At 32.0% G+C, this 20,190-nt stretch overlaps 3 protein-coding genes across 3 annotated transcripts; 2 read left to right on the top strand and 1 right to left on the bottom strand.

Moving 5' to 3' along the window:
- Window positions 1-5,009: 5,009 nt before the first annotated feature.
- On the top strand, window positions 5,010-9,144 carry LOC108470193 (probable aspartyl aminopeptidase). Its single transcript, XM_017771458.2, has 11 exons — window positions 5,010-5,268; window positions 5,411-5,546; window positions 5,791-5,869; window positions 5,934-6,136; window positions 6,263-6,332; window positions 6,774-6,827; window positions 6,922-7,077; window positions 7,265-7,438; window positions 7,547-7,621; window positions 7,709-7,849; window positions 8,605-9,144. The coding sequence occupies exons 1-11, from the start codon at window positions 5,187-5,189 to the stop codon at window positions 8,824-8,826; spliced, it is 1,392 nt and encodes a 463-aa protein (XP_017626947.1). The 5' UTR covers window positions 5,010-5,186; the 3' UTR covers window positions 8,827-9,144.
- Window positions 9,145-10,355: 1,211 nt separating this feature from the next.
- LOC108470001 (mitochondrial-processing peptidase subunit alpha) lies at window positions 10,356-15,500 on the top strand. The gene is made up of 13 exons (XM_017771174.2): window positions 10,356-10,624; window positions 11,896-12,138; window positions 12,251-12,547; window positions 12,648-12,815; window positions 12,940-13,107; window positions 13,188-13,271; window positions 13,446-13,512; window positions 13,711-13,808; window positions 14,274-14,346; window positions 14,441-14,511; window positions 14,626-14,675; window positions 14,816-14,928; window positions 15,022-15,500. The coding sequence occupies exons 1-13, from the start codon at window positions 10,586-10,588 to the stop codon at window positions 15,072-15,074; spliced, it is 1,524 nt and encodes a 507-aa protein (XP_017626663.1). The 5' UTR covers window positions 10,356-10,585; the 3' UTR covers window positions 15,075-15,500.
- Window positions 15,501-16,739: 1,239 nt separating this feature from the next.
- On the bottom strand, window positions 16,740-19,943 carry LOC108468122 (protein ECERIFERUM 16). The gene is made up of 4 exons (XM_017768979.2): window positions 19,434-19,943; window positions 19,219-19,331; window positions 18,085-18,189; window positions 16,740-17,502 (listed from the first exon to the last, which is right to left on the bottom strand). The coding sequence occupies exons 1-4, from the start codon at window positions 19,804-19,806 to the stop codon at window positions 16,864-16,866; spliced, it is 1,230 nt and encodes a 409-aa protein (XP_017624468.1). The 5' UTR covers window positions 19,807-19,943; the 3' UTR covers window positions 16,740-16,863.
- Window positions 19,944-20,190: the final 247 nt, after the last annotated feature.

Below are 20,190 nucleotides of genomic sequence, written 5' to 3' on the forward strand. Positions count from 1 at the left end.
ATGACTTTTCTGACTTACTTTTATTTTAATATGTACATCTATTTTTTGGTTAAATTTTCTGTTAGTCCTTGTATTTTTATAGAATTTGATATCCAGTCCTTTATTTTAAAAATTAAGGGTAAAACTGCACTCAATATCACTCCACTATTAGTAAGTTTCTGTTTTAATCACTAAACTTCAAAAAGTTACTAAATTATTCAAAAGTTCTTATTAAAATAATCGTGTTGCTGAAACTATTATTGTTTGGTCTTCTTTGTTCATATTCTCTTCTATAGTTAAGTTTTTTTTTTATGAAACAATTTTGAACGTCTTGTATTTGCAAACTAATATCCAAATAGCTTTTTTTTTTTTTTCTGATTTTCGACATAACCGTCAAAATTAATTTAGATCTAAGGTATACTTTTCTACTGGTCGATAAGAATTGATCAATCGTACCAATCCCCAAATTATCGCTTGGAGCTCACTAGTCAAACTTAAAAAAAAAATTAACTTCCCTGTGACTCTATTTTGTTAAATTTTAAGGTTAAATGACAAATAAATAAACCTACTAATAGTTTAGTGGTATTGGTATAGATTACTCTAAAAAACAAGTCCTCTAACATTTATGATTTAATAATCTCTGCCCCATTGTTAACATTGTTTGTATTTTTTATTAAAATTATCAACTCGACACAATGATTCGTGTTTAATCTAGGTTTTAGTATTATTTGGTAAAATTTAATTATTAATATTATTATGTTAGGATTTTTTGGTTTTGTAGAATAAATTTAGTATTAATTGTGAATTCGTTTAATTTTATATTTATTTTTGTTAAATATAGTATGATTACTACGTTTTTATTTGTATTCCAGTGTCTATTTTATACAAGTTGACAATGAAATTTCATTAAATTAACCTTGAATTGAATAATAAAAATTGACCTCGTTACTTTATCAAAATTTATAATTCTCGTCAAATACATATACTATATTAGACAAGAAAATATAAATAACATAGTAAAAAATTATCAAACTCAAATATTGAATAATGAATTAATTTTTATTATATTCAATAACTCATCCATGCCAAAATAATGGGTTTGGTAATTAATTTCACTGTTTGGTATAAATAATGATGTAAATGCTTTAGCAAATCTTATGGAGTTGTTGCTTTAGAAAAATATTGGATTGAGTATTAAAAAGTTAGGTTTATTTAGATTTAATTCTCGTGGATATATATTAATTTTATATTTTGGTTTTTGGGATGTTGTATTGATATTTGGTAAATTTTAAAACTTTTCATAAATATTCTAAATATATATATATTAAAATTTCAAGTAAATAAAAATAATTAATAAAACTCTTATATGTTATTTTTAACTAATTTATATATAATATTTTAATTCATTTTTATTGTTTTAAATATAAAAATCTAAATCATGAAAAATAATTATAAATTAAATAAAAAGTAAAATTCGATTTTTTTAATATGTTAACTATTAATCGCTCAACCAACTCGATTTAGATTAATTTTTAATTTCTCAATTTTTTTACTTAGCATAGATTATCTAATATCGAAAAAAAAAGAAAAAAAAGGTATACTGCATTGCTTTTATGCAGTGTCTTGAATCTTTAAAGTTCTAAAGATTGAATAGAAGATACAAGAACTCGGTAGAAACCTTTTTCTTGGTTGAAATGTGCTATTAGTCCTTGAATGTTTTTAGAATTTAAGATTTAGTCCCTACATTTTAAAATTTTAAAAATATTAGCCTAATCATTACATTTTTTGGTAGTTTCTGTTAAATTTTGTCAATTTAATAGGTTTATTTTGGTTATTTAAATGCTATGCTATATAAGGATAGTTTAATTAACATGTTAATTTGACTTTTTTATAAAAAATATTTATAATTTTAATGATTTGACTAAGATTTTCAAATCAAAACAATTGAAGGACTTAAAATTTTTAAGTAGAAGGACTAAATCTCAAATTTTATAAAAAAATTATTATTATTATTATTATTATTATTTTAATTCTAAAGCTGAAGTCCAAAAGGAATGGTGGCCTTTTTGCCTTTGATAACCACGCCAAGAAGAGTATTGATTCCGTCTATGGCTAAAGATTTGGTCGTTGCTAGGATTAACATAACAAGGTTATTTGTTCGGTTGATTTCAATCGGATTTAATTTATATATTTTTAGTATTAAATTAGATTTATCGATGAATAAATGATTGGGTGTAATGGTAAGGCATATTGTACTCTCAAGAGAGGAACGTATAAGTTTGAATATTGAAGATAATATTGTTAGAATGGACAGCCATAAACCCCGAATATGGACGGTAAAACGAACATGCATAATATCAAAAAAAAAAAGTTTAACGATGTTCTAGAAATATATCTAAGCTTGACTCGACCTAATATATAAAAGAATCGATTTTTTATATACTTTATTTTATGCAGTGGCACAACACAATAAACATTAAATTGGTAATGAATTAATTTGCCCTAAAACTGATCCTAATATACATTTTACGATTTATAAAGATTAATCATTTTAGGGTTCATGATTATCTTTTTTAATAATGTCATTTTCAAAGTTTTGAACTTGAGTTCTCTTTGAGAGTATAATATACCTTACCATAAAGGGCAAAGCCAAAATTTTTTTTGGAGGGGTCGAATTTGAATTATCAACTTTTGAGAGCTAAAAATGTAATTTCTTCATTGTATTAATGTAAAAACCTACAAGATTTCAAGGGATTAAACTATAAACTTTTTTATTTTTTGAGATGTCATAATTGAATTTTAAATTTTAAAGACCAAATTTTAATTTTACCATTAGGTTAACTCAAAACATTACAATTTCTAAAGGGATAATTTTTTATTTTGGGGAGCCAAGCTCCTGTCTGTTCTCTTCTAGCTTTGTCTCTACTTGCCACTACCCCGAACAATTGTTGATGGACTATTTTCATATTGTGTAATTTAGAAGTGTCTATGGGTCTAATTAAGGTTTGGTTATAAATAATAATTTCCAGCCCAGGCCTGTTTTCGTTCCAACCTGTGCAAAAAAAATGTTTTGCTATTAAAAATTTTAAAAAATTCAAAAAATATTTTTTAATTATTTATATTGAATTTGAATTAGACTGAATTAGCTCAAAGTGAATTTTTTTTAATCTAAACCGGACTCAAGTCGGACTAGGTGACTACCCTATCCGTGGGGAGGTCTAAACGACTGCTTAGCTCATGTTTTGATGTAAGAAATATATTCCAAACTATTATTTAATTTCGAAGAAATCTTTTTATTTAAAATTAATTTTGAATATAAATAAAAGAAACAGAACGGACTGCGATCCGAGCTTTCCTGCCATCTCCATAAACCCGACAAGTTAAATAACCAGGACCCATGAGCTGAAGGGCTCAGCTCAAATCCATAAATGGAATATAAAAATGGCCTAAGGCCTAAATCCATACACAACTTTATTTGGGTTGCAATTAAGTCCAATTATATTACACTATTTATTTGTCAAAAAAGTCCAATTATCTTACACTATTTATTTTATCCTTGACAAATGTATACCTGTTTACAATTTAATTTAGATAATTTAGATTTCTGTACTTTAAATTTGAATGTTAATTAATATTTAACACTCAAATTAACAATGAAATTAATAAAAGATCCTAACTGATGTAATATTATTATTTTATAATTTAATTATAATATCTTAAAGTTTATTGATTAATTTAATTTTAAACCATAGTTTTATGCATATAATTTTGAAAACTATTTTAAAGTAGGATTGAAGCCTGGTGAATTGAATTCATGAAGATTTTGTCCGAGATTTGATTATTACACAATATTGCTCTTAATAAATAATTACTACATGTGTATATATATTCTTTTGTTTTGCAATAACGAAGTTGATTGATTCATTTTCTTTTGAATTATTACTTGAATGTTCGATAATTGAATGAACCGTCGTTCCTAGGGCCTTGTCTTTTTCTCGAATTTTCCTATTCTTTTCTTGCTATGATAATAAGGTTGGGCTTCTATCCCCTTCGTATTGTTTTTTGGCTTTCTTATGCCACCATGCTTGAGCATCAAGGTTCGAAGGTTCTTTTTCTCTGTAGCCCTTCCAGTGGGTGTTATGTTGCTCCCCTTTATTGAGGTTTACTCCACAAAGGCAAGGACGGGTTTTATGGTGTGGTAGTTTCAGTCCAATGACTTTGAAACCACCATTGAGTTGGGTAGTTATGATGTTGATTTCGTTGTGAAGGGCTAACTATTCCATATTGTCAAAGAAGCTAACTAGCTAAGGGTAGAAGTTAGGGGTATTCGCTAGCACTGAAGGCGTTGATGTAACAAATAGGCTTCAACTTGTTGTAATGGTTCCATCTAGGCAAGTAAGGACGTGGCAAGGACTCATACTCCATGACATAGCTAATTGTCATGTGTAAGCTGCTGATGTTATAGATAAATGACTCATACTTAATAGAGTTTGTTTCTATCCTGTCGAAATTTAATTTTAAAATCATAAATCGAGTTTAAAGTTGACTTACTTGTAATTATTTTAAGTTGACGAAATAAGATGAATGATGGTAAAAGTACCATAGAGGCCCTAGTTCTAGGATTGTAGATTGCATTTTGTTTCCTCTACTAAAAAAATAGGTAAATGAATAATTATATGTTAGATCAAAGTATAAACTGGTACTTTTATTAAAAATGTTTCTATTTTATTATTAAAAATCGATTCATTTACGTCAACATAAAATACACATGACATATTTTATACCACTATTTAATTATTTCATCAACTACTTCTCTTTTTAATAGTATAAATAGATTGAAACTTTTTGTCACTAAATACACAGCTCAATTGTATCTCATTTATTCTCTCACACGTGCCTAGAGAAAACTCCAAACGTGTCAATATCTTCATATCGGGCCAATCAAGCCCCTTCGGCTCAAACCAGTCGCTCCCATCTCCCACAAAACTCTTCGACATCCAAACCAGGCGGAGTTTCACAGCGTCCGTATTTGAATTTGGGTCTTGGCCCAAATAGCATATTGGATTCCCTGGAATTAGGAATTTTTAGGGATGGGGAATCCAGAAACAAACATATTCCCACTTATACAACTGGAAGGGCTGAAAAGTCCGAAGCAACTAAACAAAAGCCTAAGCTAAGTTAGTATCGAATCGAAGGAACGAAGAGGCATGGCAGACACTGAAGTGAGCTACGTTGTGTCTGATTTCATCGGCTTCTTAAACGCTTCTCCTACTGCTTTCCATGCCGTCGGTAATCCTTTTCTTCTCCATTTTCTGTTTGATGGAAGTTTAACTTATTCAAGTCCATTCAATATTTACTATTATATTCTTTGTGTATTCATTTTTTACTTGGATTTTATTGAAATTTTTTGCTGTGTTTTTTTAATTCACAGATGAGGCCAAGAAACGTTTGCAAAAGGTAGGGTATGAACAAGTTATAGAGAGAGAGGATTGGAAATTAGAAGCCGGGAAAAGATACTTCTTCACCAGGAATCATTCAACCATTGTTGCTTTTGCTATTGGTAAAAAGTAAATACTAGGACTTGTTTGTTTACTTTTGTTATTTTATTTTTTGCTATTGGTAAAAATGGAAGTAAATTTACTCTCTCTTTTTTTTTTTGTGGTTATTATGGACTTGAGAAGAACTGTGGTCTGACTAGGGATTGGGGATTTTGTTGTTGTCAGTTACTATATAAAAAGATTGAAAGGTTATGTTTTTATTGTGATTAGATGATGTTTTAGTTGTTCATCCACTAATATTTTGTATGCTTAGATATGTTGCTGGAAATGGATTCCATGTAGTTGGTGCGCATACTGATAGCCCTTGTCTAAAATTAAAGCCTGTTTCCAAGGTAAAAAAAAAAGTTTGCCCAATAATTTATGATTGAAAAAAAAATGACTTGTGGGATTGATTAGGTAAAAAAAGCTGATTATCTGGAGGTGGGTGTGCAAACGTATGGAGGTGGCTTGTGGCATACATGGTTTGATCGCGACTTGACAGTCGCAGGAAGGGTGATGATAAGAGAAGTGAAGGATGGTTCTGTTTCCTATTCACATCGGCTAGTTAGAATTGAAGAGCCTATAATGCGTGTCCCTACCCTGGCTATTCACTTAGACAGGTGGGCTTCCTAGATGAATTCCCGAAGTGCTATATGCTTGTAATTGGTGCAAATAACTGCTTTGTGGGATTTAATTCACGTTACTCTTTGAGGAGTTTGACTTGTTTTTGTACGTCTTGTGAGTAGGGGTGTTAATGATGGATTCAAGGTCAACACACAGAGTCATCTTTTACCCGTCCTGGCAACATCAGTTAAAGTGATTTTTTATCTGTGCTTTATCGCATCCTATATTTCTGTTTGTAGTTATTCATCATTTCCGTATCCTAACTTCCTTTATTCCAGTGAAATGGGTGCAGGCCTTTTTACATCTGCATTAGGTGTTTGATAGTTGCTTCGTGACTGGAAACTAATAATATAAAATATCATATGACTATATTGCACATTTAGTGATCCATTCATATTGTTACTGGAACCAAAGCCACATCAGGTCTAACAAGTTGTTTCTTCAGCTTTGGCAATTCATGATAGTTCTTTTTCCAGTTATAGTCTTATAGGGCATGTAGTTTAATTTCAAGCTTGTTTAAATGAGTTTTATTTCTAAAATGACTGAATAGAACATCAAATTTTCTGCATTTCTGATGGACTAATAAGTGCTGTTCTTTGTTCTCTTTTCAATCTGTTCAACTACTTTTCACAGGTGGAGCTCAATAAAGAGTTTGCTGAAAATGGACATCATGCAATCCTGACACAGGTTTGATAAATTTTAATCCTGAGTTTTATCAAGTGCAATAAGCTACATATCAGAACTCTTTTAAAAAAATAATAATAATTTTTTTTTCATCTAGATGATTGCAAATAAGCTTGGATGTCAACCAGATCAAATATGTGATTTTGAGTTGCAAGCATGCGATACTCAACCCAGTATAGTTGCCGGTGCTGCAAAGGAATTTATCTTTTCTGGAAGGCTTGACAACCTTTGCATGTCGTTTTGCTCTCTGAAGGTATGAGTAGCTTTTTGTTGATCTTTCCTGGTTAGCAAAATTATAGGTTTATGTTTGAGTTTCTTTTTGTTTTTCATTCCAAATGGGGAATATTTGGAATTCTGCTATATTGAACCTTATATTAAACATAATAATGGTATGCACGTTGTTTGTTTCATCCCTTTGTCATGATGTAATTTCATTACAGGCATTGATCGATGCTACATCCTCTGAGAGCGACCTTGAAAATGAGAGTGGTGTTAGAATGGTGGCATTGTTTGATCATGAGGAGGTTGGATCTAATTCAGCACAAGGAGCTGGATCTCCTGCAATGTTAGATGCTCTATCACGAATAACCAATTCCTTCACCTCCGATTCTAAGGTGTTTACTGCTCCTCTTCCTGTCTTCTTTTCAGTTACCTTGTCTGATTCCTATCAGGTGAAAATTTACCTTTTCTGAGCATATAAATTGGGATTGTTTCTCTTTCAGATGCTAACAAAAGCAATCCAGAGAAGTTTCCTTGTTTCTGCTGACATGGCACATGCCCTTCACCCAAATTACATGGTATGCTAAATGTTGCCGAACGAATCATAACTCGCCATTCCAGATAATTTATTTTCTTGCATTGCGGTAATATGGTGTTATGTACAGGACAAACATGAAGAGAACCATCAGCCTAAGTTGCATGGGGGCCTTGTTATCAAACACAATGCAAACCAACGATATGCGACCAATGCAGTCACGTCTTTAATATTCCGGGAAATAGCTATGAAGCATAACCTTCCTATTCAGGTTAGTTCCATCCTTATCTTAACCATAGAGTGGCTGTGAATTATTTGATGTACTAATTTTAATGAGAAAGAAAACTTCATTTCATGTATTTTTAACTTTTGACAGAGCTTTTGATCCCTTCGAACTGAATCAGTAATAATCATCATACTTCTTTAAATAAAACTGAGTGTACTGAGTGGTGAGATTTTGCTGAAAATAAGAAATTTATTCAGTCCTCAAAATCTATATTTCTTGGACTTACAGTGGTGGATTTTTGGGGGGCCTAGTAAATTTTTTAAAAATTTAGGAGTTCAATGAGAATTTTTTTTTTAAAAGTTGGGGTTCCAATTAAAATTTTTTTAATTTTTTGTGAGATTAATGAGAATTTCTAAAAATTTCAATGGGAGAAATCAAAATTTCCCAATTTTTTTTTTTTTTTGGGGGGAAGCCCCAAGGCCCCTATAAGGATCCGCCTCTGTGGACTTGGCTGTGAGTGGCAAACACAGGTATGAGTCCGATATAGCTATGTTCACGCCCCCCACCCCCCTCCCCCCCAAAAAAGAAAATAAAAAACAAAATATCTATGTGTTTGGAGGGTCCTTAGAATCTCGTATCACCATACCTGTGATTGGATAAGCATTGGATGTGGGTACATAGAAAAATGAAGAGTCGGAGCAACATAACTGAAAATTTCACTTATGATTCAAGGGAAATATTCTGGCATCATGCTTCTGTTATAACAAATGGTTTAATGCATGAAAATTTTATACATGCAGGATTTTGTGGTGCGGAACGATATGCCTTGTGGCTCAACCATTGGTCCTATCCTAGCTAGTGGTGTGGGGATCCGCACAATAGATGTCGGTGCTCCCCAATTATCAATGCATAGCATACGAGAAATGTGTGCTGTTGATGATGTGAAGCATTCATATGAGCATTTCAAGGCCTTTTTCCAAGAATTCTCTCAGCTTGATGCGAAGATCACCGTTGACACTTGACACTTAGATCCTCTTATCCTTGATGGGAAGATACACAATAAACCAAAAATAACACTTCTCAATGGCTGCTTTCGTAAGTTATTTCTCAAAAATGGACCGCAAACAAGTTTCCGGCTTAGTTGGTGCATATTTCTGGATATACAATTTATATGGTGGCTTGGTAAAAAGTGTTATGTAATGGCTTCAGCATCTGGTACCTGACAATTATAAGCTATTGAATTTGTCTAATTTTAAATGTTTTTCTGCCACAATCACTAGCAATCTTTGGATGTTAGTAAAATAACAAACTAATTTTTATATATCGGATTAAAGAGCAAATTAATTTTTTTGTTATTTATTTATTTATTTTATTGTTAAAAATTAGTGTAGTTGATAGAATAACTAAATAGTATGCAACGTGTATTTTATTTTTATACTCATAAATTAATTTTTAACCGTGGATAACATTCTTAATAAAATGAGTAATTTGCTCTTATATAATGTACAGTGATTAATTTATTTAATTTTTAAATAGATGAAATAAAATACAATTTAATTTTTAGTATAAAATTCTTCACAGTACTTTGGATGCGATTCTTAAAGCATAGCATTGCGTGGTGCAATGTAGTATTCCTATTGGCTACATTTTGCAATGGACAACATGGAACCTTTCATATCAAAATACCCAAGAAAAGATTTGCTGTTAATCTAAAGCATCATCATCAATTTTATTATTTTATTTTGTAATAATCAAATAGTTCATGCTATAAGTATATACATGCCTACAATTTAATATATAAATTTTAAATATTTTATTTTAAATTTAAATTAAAATTAAAATTTAACATTTAAATTAATAATAACGTCAATAAAAGTATAATTGATATAATATTGTTACTTTAAAATTTTAATTTGACTAATTTAACATTCAAATTTCAAACCATAATTTTATACAATTAATTAAAAAAAATTCTAGCATGGTCGATTGAATTCATGAAGACCTTGACCAAGATTTGATTATTTGGACAAGCCTGCTCTTAGCAAACAAGTAGAACATAATTAGATTCTACTCTTAATTTGGTTCCCATTTCTCAAATGTATGATATTATGGGATAAGATAATTCACTAACCAAGTTTAGAGTCAATAAACTTGTAATTTTGTATGTTAATGAAATAAAATGAATAAAAGTATCATAGAGTTGTTTTATTAGAAGTTATATTGTATTTTATTTTTTATTATTTAAAAATTAGTAAATTAATTTATGTACATTAAGTTAAAAAGTAAATTGATTATTTTATTAAAATTCACTTATTTCTATTGTTAAGATTTTATCCATTTATATCATCATGAGATATGCTTGACACATTACATATTACTATCTGATTATTCTATTAACTATGTCAGTTTTTAATTATACACTGATTAAAATTTTTAATAGAAAAAATTAAATGTACAAAATGTAACCTGACTCGTAATTTAGAAACTTCCACGATAATTTTACCATAAGGAAAAACAAGTACACCAATCCAACGGCTCATAAACTACACATGATACACGGCTCAATTTGCATCCCATTTATTCTCTCACACTTGCCTAAAGAAAATTCCGCACGTGTCAATATCCTCATCATCGGGCTAATCAAGCCCCTCACATGACCAGAGAGCAACCAACAGCTCAAGCCAGTCGCTCCCATCTCCCACAAAACCCTTCGACATCCAAACCAGGCGGAGTTCCGCAGCGTCCGTACGATTTAGGGCTTTCCTGAGACCAACGATCACGATGTACCGTACTTCAGCTTCTCGCCTCCGAGCTCTCAAAGTAAGTTCAGTAAATCCCGAAACCCTAATTTATGATCGCTGATGAGTTTGATCTGACTATCGTAATCGATCTTCTATCTCGAATAAAACAAAGCTGATTCGATTCGATTATGATTTCAATTATTCTATTCATTAATTTGCCGTAGCTTTCCTTTTTAGTTGATAGATCTGTTGCTTTATTCGCTACAGATTCTTCGCTTGTTACTTGCATTTATGGTGAAATTTATTTATCTATTCTTAAGAATTCAGATAATGGATTTGATTATGAACTGAGATTCGTTCGGTTTGAGGTTATATGTTTCTCGAGTGATTGCCTCGTTTTTGTTTTTCAATTTGTTCAGGATAGTGCATATATACTCTCATTAATATATTGAATGACCAGACCATTGGAATTTAGCTTTGAAAACAGCTTCATAAGTACAAACTGTGAAAAAGATTACACATCCATAATTGCATAATTACTGTAAGAAACAAATGAGAGACTAGTGAGCTAGATTTTTGTCCTACGATTTTGATTCATATAAAGCAACTGATGAACTCTCTCATTAACATCATTGAAAGATGTTTAAGTCTAAATTTTTTTATTTTATTGATGAATTAAAATCTGTCTCGGCTGATTTGTGTCTTTTATCCATTTCCTTCCAAAAGAAGTTGATATAAGCAGGTCTAGAAAGCCTAAGGTTTGAGGGCCAAGCTGGAAGTGGATATCCTTTTAAGACCATTTTTTAGCCTTTTGAAATTTTGATGATCAATTTTTTCCCTTCTATAATTTGGAGAGATTTGCCATGCTTTTTGCTTTCTCTGTTTAAAGAAATAGTAGGGGAACATCTGATATCTAGGGTTATCCAACTACTTTCTTAAAGCTGCTATTACTTGGCAAAGAAATTTCCAACAGTTTAATCTGTGTGGCAAAGGGAGCTTGTCCAAGATGAATCTGCCCAACACCTAACTTATACTTAACCAAAGGGTTTGACCATGTATTATTTATTAACTTTCTTCAGCTCTGTTTACATTTATGAGGGGGAAAGCCTGCCAAAAAAAAAAAAAAACTTATATATTTTTCTTTTATTGATACTTCTCTTCTGTTTGTTTCATTTATAATTGTTTTACTTCTTAGGGAGGAAAATTTTTAAAACAAGTTAGATATGTCAAATTCAAAGTGTTATTATTTTGAACGTAGCCATTCCTTCAGTTATGATTTATTTGATAATTTTTCACATATTGATGGTCTGACAGCTTGAAAATGTGCTATGTTTGAATATGCGAATATAGGGTTGCACGAGCCGTATAGCACCTGCAAGGTTTGCAAGTTCAAGCACTGTTGCTACAACATCACCCTCTTCAGGTGGCCTCTTAAGTTGGCTGACTGGGAGTCAATCCAAGTATGTACCATCACTAGATTTCCCCCTACCAGGTGTTGCGCTACCACCTTCATTGCCTGATTATGTTGAACCTGGTAAAACTAAGATTACAACTCTTCCAAATGGCCTCAAAGTTGCTTCGGAAACCTCAGCAGTATGTATGCTTTTTGTTAAGATTGTTTTACTATATAAGGTCTCATCTTTTGGAAGAGATTTGATTTTCTAATTTATTGAGGAATTGGCTATTTGTTTTTGTTGCCAAGCAGAGTCCTGCTGCTTCAATAGGATTATATGTTGATTGTGGTTCAATCTATGAGTCACCAGCCTCTTTTGGGGTCTCACACCTACTTGAGCGAATGGCCTTCAAAAGCACAACAAACCGAAGCCATTTGCGTATTGTGAGGGAAGTAGAGGCAATCGGTGGCAATGTAAATGCTGCAGTTTCTCGGGAGCAGATTGGATATACCTTTGATGCTTTGAAGACTTATGTTCCTGAAATGGTAGAGTTGCTTATTGATTGTGTGAGAAACCCTGCTTACTTGGATTGGGAGGTCAATGAACAAGTAAATGTCTTTATCTTGTTGCTTTTGTGCTAAATAATTCTGTGCTTCTTCAGATTAAATGCCCTTGTGAGATTACAATTTGTTATTTCACCTTGCTCAGCTTCAGAAAGTGAAAGAGGAAATTGCTGAAGCAGCAAAGAATCCACATGGCTTGCTTTTAGAAGCCATTCACTCGGCAGGTTATTCTGGTGCATTGGCAAATCCTCTTTTAGCCCCAGAATCTGCAGTTAATATGTTGGACAGTACAGTTTTGGAGGATTTTGTTGCAGTAAGTCTAAGAAAACTTAATTTTTAACACTTTCACTGCTAATTGTGCATTGTACTTTAGATTGTATACCTGACCATTGTGTATCCTCCTCACTGATAAGCTTGTTTTGCTATGAAAATATTAGGAAAATTTTACTGCTTCTCGGATGGTACTGGCAGCAACTGGTGTAGAACATGAAGAATTGTTATCTGTTGCAGAACCACTTCTGTCAGATCTTCCCAATATTCCTCGTGCTCAGGAACCAAAATCTGTGTATACTGGAGGAGATTATCGTTGCCAGGCTGATTCAGGGGTACTTGTCATAAATACTTAAAAATGAGTTATGCTTTATTTTTCTACCGAGTCTGAGGTGCTGATGATTTTAAATTGCAGGGCCAAACTCATTTTGCTCTTGCATTTGAACTTCCTGGTGGTTGGCACAATGAGAAGGAAGCTATAATTTTGACCGTTCTTCAGGTTTTTAACAGTGGATTTCTCATGATGTTCTAATTTCTTATGTAGTTCATAAAAAGTATTGCCAGGATTTTTCTATCTTGCTTGATTTTTATTGCAATTTTTGGTTCTCCCATGCTTGTTACCGTGGCTTAAATATAGGAATATTGATAAGTGATAAATTTAATTGTTCTCTAGATTCTAATGGGAGGAGGTGGATCATTTTCAGCTGGTGGCCCTGGAAAAGGAATGTATTCAAGATTATGTAAGTTAATCTTGGTGTATACTCTAATCTTTTGGCTTATGACATGTTATAGTTACAGAGCAAGCTAGAAAGTTTTTCCTTATTCTAGTGCATGCTTCATTTACAAATTTCTTCTGCTACTGTAAACCTAATTTCTTTTAGTAATATAGCCAATGTGTATAATTTGGCTTGAAATAGTTTTGGTTAAATCTTGAGCAGATCTGCGTGTCTTGAATCAGTATCCACAAGTTCAGTCCTTTTCAGCATTCAACAGCATTTACAACCATACTGGCTTATTTGGAATACAAGCTACAACTGTAAGTCTGCTTTAAGACCTTCCATTACTAATTCTTTTACGGTCCGTTGATATCATAACATTTTCTTATTGGTTTTCACATTGTTCTGCACAGATATTTGGGTCTTTTTCTTTTGATCTGTCTCCCCCCCCCTTTTTCCTCTCTAGTTTATGCTGTTCACTTCTTTCTTTTTGTTTGGTTTTGCTATTTCTTTTGGTACTAGAGATGTTGAAGCCACAGGCTTTGCTATCTCCCATGTAAAATAATGTTTGGGACTTTTACAACCATATCATCGGTAGCTGATTTTCTTGCAAGACGTTTTTTTCTTAAATGCTATTAATTGTCTTAGTTAGAAGGCCATAACGACCTGCATTTAAAGGTTTTCATGGCATAAGTAATTGTTCTATATTGTTGCGTATATAATCTCTCAACTCTCTTTCCTCAGCCTTCAACCAAGCTTTATGACACTAATGTTTCTGAACTCAGGGTTCTGATTTTGTACCATCTGCCATTGATGTTGCTGTCAAGGAGCTTATTGCTGTTGCAACTCCTGGACAAGGTTAGCTGCTCTTTATTCCGGAAATTACTTGCTACTTGCCTCAACATTCACTTGGTGACCGGTTGTTGAAATGCTTTTCATGGTTTCTTTGCAGTTGAGCAGAAAGAACTGGAGCGTGCTAAACAGTCAACCAAGTCTGCCATTTTGATGAACTTGGAATCCAGAGTATGTAAACTGATCTCTTTGGTTTCTTGACGATAATCGAATTTAATCATGCCCATCAAGGATTCATATTTTCTTGCCAAGTTCTGCTGTTAACTCGTGAGGTGTTTTCTGCAGGCAGTTGCTTCAGAAGATATTGGTAAACAAATCTTGACATATGGTGAGAGGTACGGCTGTTCTACGATGAGCAATGAACTCCTAATTAGTTTCTTCACATTGACTTCTATTTCTATTACAATTTGCTTTTCATTTTTTGGACTACTACGATATTTTCTTCGACCTAATAAAATTGTTTCAAAATCATCAGGAAACCCGTGGAGCATTTCTTGAAGGTCGTCAATGAAATTACACCAAAGGATATTTCTTCAGTAGCTGAAAAGCTTCTATCTTCTAATCTCACAATGGCATCTTACGGGAATGGTAGTTCTCTATTTAGTTGAAACATAAAAAAACACCAGGTTTCATTTATTTTATTAGAATGCGTTCTCATTGGTTTTTGCTCATACTTTGCAGTCATTAACGTACCAAGATACGATTCCATTAGCAGCAAGTTCAAGGGAAAATGAAAAACTGCTTTGTTCTGTCGAACTCGGGTATTTCATCTGTCTTTCAACAGTATTATTATGCATCTGCATATCTTAAAAAGTTGTTTTTCATAAAAATGATGCGGTTGAAAATATGAAGTTTTAAGCTCTTCTATTTTGAACAAAATAAATTATTTGTCCCTAGCTAGTGAGCAAAACATATTAGTTAAAAATAATAGCTTCTGCAAACAACGGGGTTCGCATGTTTCTGCTGAATTCCATGATTTTGGTCATGGTTAGTCCAAAAATAAAGTCTCTGTATTCTTTTTTTTACTTTGTTTTATAAACCCAAAGTAAATTCTACGATGGTTGTGGAACTTAGAGCACAATATTTGAGTGGCACAATTTATATATGTCAGTACATGTGCAGTTTATGGCACAATTTTTCAGGGTTTTTTTTCCTAACAATTTATTTCAGCTGGTTACTTGAATTTTATGATGGATGCTTTTGAATTTACCTCTTCTTGCTTTATATGATGATTTCTTACTATTTCCTTTGCATGGTTTTGGATGGATGGAAAATTTGGGCTGTTTTTGGTTTGGTTTGGAAATAAATTTAAGAATACAAGGATTGATGGCATATTTTAAGTTTGATGAGTTGGCATCAGTTCATATCTATATAAATTTGAAAAAGAAATCATTTTTCAAGAATTTTAATTATTAATTCTCTAGAAATAAAAATTGATTTTTTTAAAAAAAGTTGAAAAAAATTGTTTTAATAAACCAAACGGATTTAAGTATCAAAAGGATGGAGGCTGCTGATTTTGAAGTTTATGGTTTTCAAGCATAAACCTTCTATTTACGTATACGAAGGTGGTAAAAATGGTGGGGTTACTTGTTCGCTCAAAAGGAACGATCTATACGAGTCTAGAATTTTATGAGGATTTCGTAAATTCTGGTTGGCTCAATGCATACAATCTTATTTACTACTAACAATATGTTAAATGGTTTTTAGAATAAAAAAAATGTTAATGTTAAACTTAAAACTTTCCATATCTTAAATAATGACTGTTCACCGATATTAATATACGTTTGGGATAAACTTGGTTAGTTCAATTGGATTTTTTGAATTATTTATGACAATTCGATTTAGATTGGTTTATTTTTATTTTAAATAATGAATGTTCACCAATATTAATATATATGTTTGGGTTAAATTTGGTTACTTAGATTGGATTTTTTGAATTATTTATGATAATTCAATTTAGATTGGTTTATTTTATTTTTTTTCATATTGAGTTTTGGGCTTAATAGTTTATTTTCATGAATTTTTGGTAAAATTTTAAAAAGAAATCATAAATATTTCTAAAAAGATAATTGGTCAAATAAATAAAATATAATTAACAATTCTTATATAGTTTTTTTTTGAAAATAATTATTATATATAAAAAGAAGTCATTTCTAATATCTTAAATATAATTTTTAACACCGTAAAAGAATTAAAATTAATTATAAAAATACGAATAAATTTTCAAAAACTTATTTGTATAATTCGAATAAAAGTTATAGTGATATTTTCTAAAAATAGAAATGCAATTAATGTAAAAAAGTATAACTAATAAAAAGATTAAAAGAAATCCTATGAAAAATATGAAATGGTATTCTAATACGTGCCAGCTTGCAGGTATTATTTTTTTTAAGATTAAATTTCAGCTCCAAAACAGGGAACAAAGAAACTCGTATTAAACTTAGGAGTGAAAAAAAACCCAAATTTGATAAGCATTTTATACAACAGGTTTACATGGGTTTCAGTTTCTTGTATAACAAGTCATCAGATAGTATCTAACCATGAATCAAAATCATTCAATATTTTTGACTTCGATACAGATTGGGAAGATGAAGAAGAAGATCGAACATTGTTATCCGAACCAAGTTTGGCATCTACAATTGTCGATGATGTTTCTTGTAATAAATCATCGAGCAAATCTTCGGAAGTTGAATTAACTGCGGCAGTCTTTGATGAATCTATACCTCGGTTTACTGTTGTCGATGTTTCTTGTAATAAATCATCCAGCAAACTGTCTAAATTGGAAGCTTTGAGTGAACCGATGCTCGAGGATTTTTTGGAACTTAAGTCGGAAGTATCGAGAAGTTTAGTCTCATTGAAAGAATTAAGAAGCATATCCAATTTGGCTTCAGCAGGGACTTTTTTGTTTGAGGCAGTAGTGGAATTCAAATTGTTTGGTGCTCTACTTTCACTGGATTCGCCGTGTTGACCGGAAATAGAAACACCCTGAACTTCAGCCATCGAATCCAATCCGCTGTTGGACAATATTGCATCTATGGCCTTGCTGCCGGGTAAATCATTTGGAGTTGGTCCTTCAGTTATCTTTGCAGCTTCTTTTTGATCAGGTGGCGCTTGCATTTGATCAGGTTCCTGATCATTTTTTACCTTCGATCTCTCAGAACGCTGGCATAAAACCCAGATAATATGGCATTAGATACTCGAGTGTAAATTGTAAACATATTTGTTACAGACAAACTTGTATTATACTCGAGTGTAAATCTCTATACAAAATGCAAAAGAACTTCAGCAAAAATGTAACGAAATGCTGAGAGTTTCGAGATGAAGCTATCTCCTCCTATTACCTAAAAGATGACCTTCAATACCTGTCATCTCTTAGGGCTTCCGAAGAACAAACTAAATGGGTTAAAAAAAAAAAGGTTTAAGTATGCCATAGTCCCTGTACTTCTCAAAAATTAAGAATTTAGCCCCTCTACTTTTCAGATTTCAGAATTCAGATCCCACAGTATTTAATTTTTGAAAAGTAGAGGGGCCAAATTCTTAAAAATACAAATAAATACACTAAATTTCTAATTTTTGAAAAGTACAAGAACTATAGGCACATTTTAACCAAAGAAAAACTCTCTTTAACTCCATGTTTTTACTTTTAGTAAGTGTCTGGAATTGCATCTCTGTCACCTTTAAGGCGTTAAAGTATAGATATGAATCAACACTAACTTGAATATCAATATAAGGAACTGGACTTACCAGATCTGGTGGTAATAGATCTTCTTCAATGAAGAGCCTCTCAGATAAATCTACTTTTTCGAGTTGTTCAGCAAGAGCATGCAAATTAAGGGAGAGAAATGAGGCCTACACAAGAAAACACAGGAAAAAAAGAGGTGAAACAATAATAAAAAGATAAGGTAATTGATGCAAGGCCGTGGCAAGCAGTCTTGAGCAAGAAAAACGGCCTACAGCAAACGAGCACCAGTTTCATACTCCTAAAGCGCTGTTAACAAATGCATATAAACAGTGTATTTCGATTTTTTTGGACTTCTGATGTAATAAAATTCTATGAAAATTTGCTAACAGCCTACTCATATAAATAGCTTTCAACAAAATATCATCCTGTCTTAAATCGTCCAATGAAATTAAGATAAGAAAAATCCAAAAGCTTTAAACACGTGTACTTTCGACATGGCTACAGATTACGGAAATACATTCTATGTACGGTTAACAATTAGCGAAGGGTGGATATTTATAACTTCCAAATCAGAATGACAATTATTTCCCTAATATCAAATACAGACATCTATTGTATTCAAACTTGATTTTCTTCCACTTATAGTCCTGACAAATAGAGAGAGAGAGAGCAGTGAACCCAGAACATTGCTAAGTTGGTTAAAAGTGGTGGCGTGTAACAGGTCAAGTCTGGAGCCGGAAAACAATACAATCAGTGGTGATGATGGACAGATAAGAGTCATGTGTAAGATATCGTCATCTATATATGGGAAGCAGCGAACGTGGAACTTAGCTAAGTTGGTTCAAAGAGGTGACATTTAACAGGTGAGTCCAGAGCCCGAAAACAATAAGGGCAGTAGTGATGATGCACAGGTAATATCATGTCTATGATATCCATATCTATATATAGGTAGCAGCGAAACTGGAACTTAGCTAAGTTGGTTCAAAGTGGTAACATTTAACAGGTCAAGTTCACTGCCCGAAAATAATATGAACAGTAGTGAAGATACACAGATCATGAGTAAGATAACTATAAAAGCTTTGCATAATAAGATTCCTAACACAAAAATCTTCATCTAAATTTGATCCTTAATGATTACAAATTTATAATTTCTTGCTCTATATGAAAAATAACATACAAAATAAAAGCGATTTTACCTCAGGAGTTGCAGTCGTGCTATCATCCACAACGAAATTATCATTTCCAGTCCATGATAAAATTCCCTCTCCTCTTACTGCAAGCATTGAACCTACAAATTGATTGAAATCACCTGAAACATTGAAAAAGGAAACACTTAAAATCACTCAATAAAAGTTCATTTCATAACTATCTAATTATCATTGTTTTTTCTTAAATTCTGCCATAAAAGTACCGGGAAAAACATCATCTAAAGAAGGAATGTTATTTGAATAAGGATTTGATTGCAACTGAGATTGAGCCTCGGAAATCAAATGACGAAAGTCCGCTCCTTTACTCTTTGGCACAATAACATCGGGAGTTTGGTTTGGATCTTCAGAACCTGAATCAAATTCTTCCTCGTAACGATTCCAATTCGATGGTAATGCGGATATACGCTGAGCCTGATGAGCTTTCTCTTTGATTTGCTTGATTGTTTGCTTTTTCGAATTTGAAGGTTCATTAACACCAGGTGATGGTGGTTTCGATTTTTGGACCGAATGAGGCTTTTTACTATGGTGTTGTGAATGAGCTCTTTTTGATTTCGCCAATGCTTTAGCATCCATCATAGCTGCAAACACTTCTTAAAACAGAGATTATTGAAACAGAATAAGAAAATTTGAACCGTAATCTATAATTTTATGCAAAGATTTGGTGCAGATAGAAGCTTCGATGCCATTAAAGGGGGCCTTCAAGAGGAAGTAAGAAACCCTAACAAAAAACAGAATAATTTTATATAGTAATTTATTGGTTAAATTCTGCCATAAGTCCCTTTACTAGGTGTAAATTATAAATTTAATCCATATTCTTCAATTTGAATTTTTAATTGTACTTTTTGAAGTTTGAAATTTCGATATTACATATTTCGTAAATATGAGAGACAAAATATTCTAATTATTATTCCAAATAAATATAATTATAATTTTTTTAATTATAAGAGTGGAATAAAATCC

This window comes from Gossypium arboreum, chromosome 8, assembly GCF_025698485.1.
Source record: "Gossypium arboreum isolate Shixiya-1 chromosome 8, ASM2569848v2, whole genome shotgun sequence".
Classification (NCBI taxonomy): Eukaryota; Viridiplantae; Streptophyta; class Magnoliopsida; order Malvales; family Malvaceae; genus Gossypium; species Gossypium arboreum.

Bases quoted from the DNA above. Each gene is read 5' to 3' on its own strand.
- LOC108470193 (XM_017771458.2), top strand. From the start codon at position 5,187: ATGGCAGACACTGAAGTGAGCTACGTTGTGTCTGATTTCATCGGCTTC. The intron at 5,269-5,410 runs GTAATCCTTTTC...TTTAATTCACAG, and splicing joins TACTGCTTTCCATGCCGTCG to ATGAGGCCAAGAAACGTTTG. The intron at 7,622-7,708 runs GTATGCTAAATG...TGTTATGTACAG, and splicing joins CCCTTCACCCAAATTACATG to GACAAACATGAAGAGAACCA.
- LOC108468122 (XM_017768979.2), bottom strand. From the start codon at position 19,806: ATGATGGATGCTAAAGCATTGGCGAAATCAAAAAGAGCTCATTCACAA. The intron at 19,332-19,433 runs GTACTTTTATGG...TCAATGTTTCAG, and splicing joins TTTAGATGATGTTTTTCCCG to GTGATTTCAATCAATTTGTA. The intron at 18,190-19,218 runs GTAAAATCGCTT...TTTCTTGTGTAG, and splicing joins GCACGACTGCAACTCCTGAG to GCCTCATTTCTCTCCCTTAA.
- LOC108470001 (XM_017771174.2), top strand. From the start codon at position 10,586: ATGTACCGTACTTCAGCTTCTCGCCTCCGAGCTCTCAAA. The intron at 10,625-11,895 runs GTAAGTTCAGTA...ATGCGAATATAG, and splicing joins CTCGCCTCCGAGCTCTCAAA to GGTTGCACGAGCCGTATAGC. The intron at 14,676-14,815 runs GTACGGCTGTTC...CAAAATCATCAG, and splicing joins ATCTTGACATATGGTGAGAG to GAAACCCGTGGAGCATTTCT.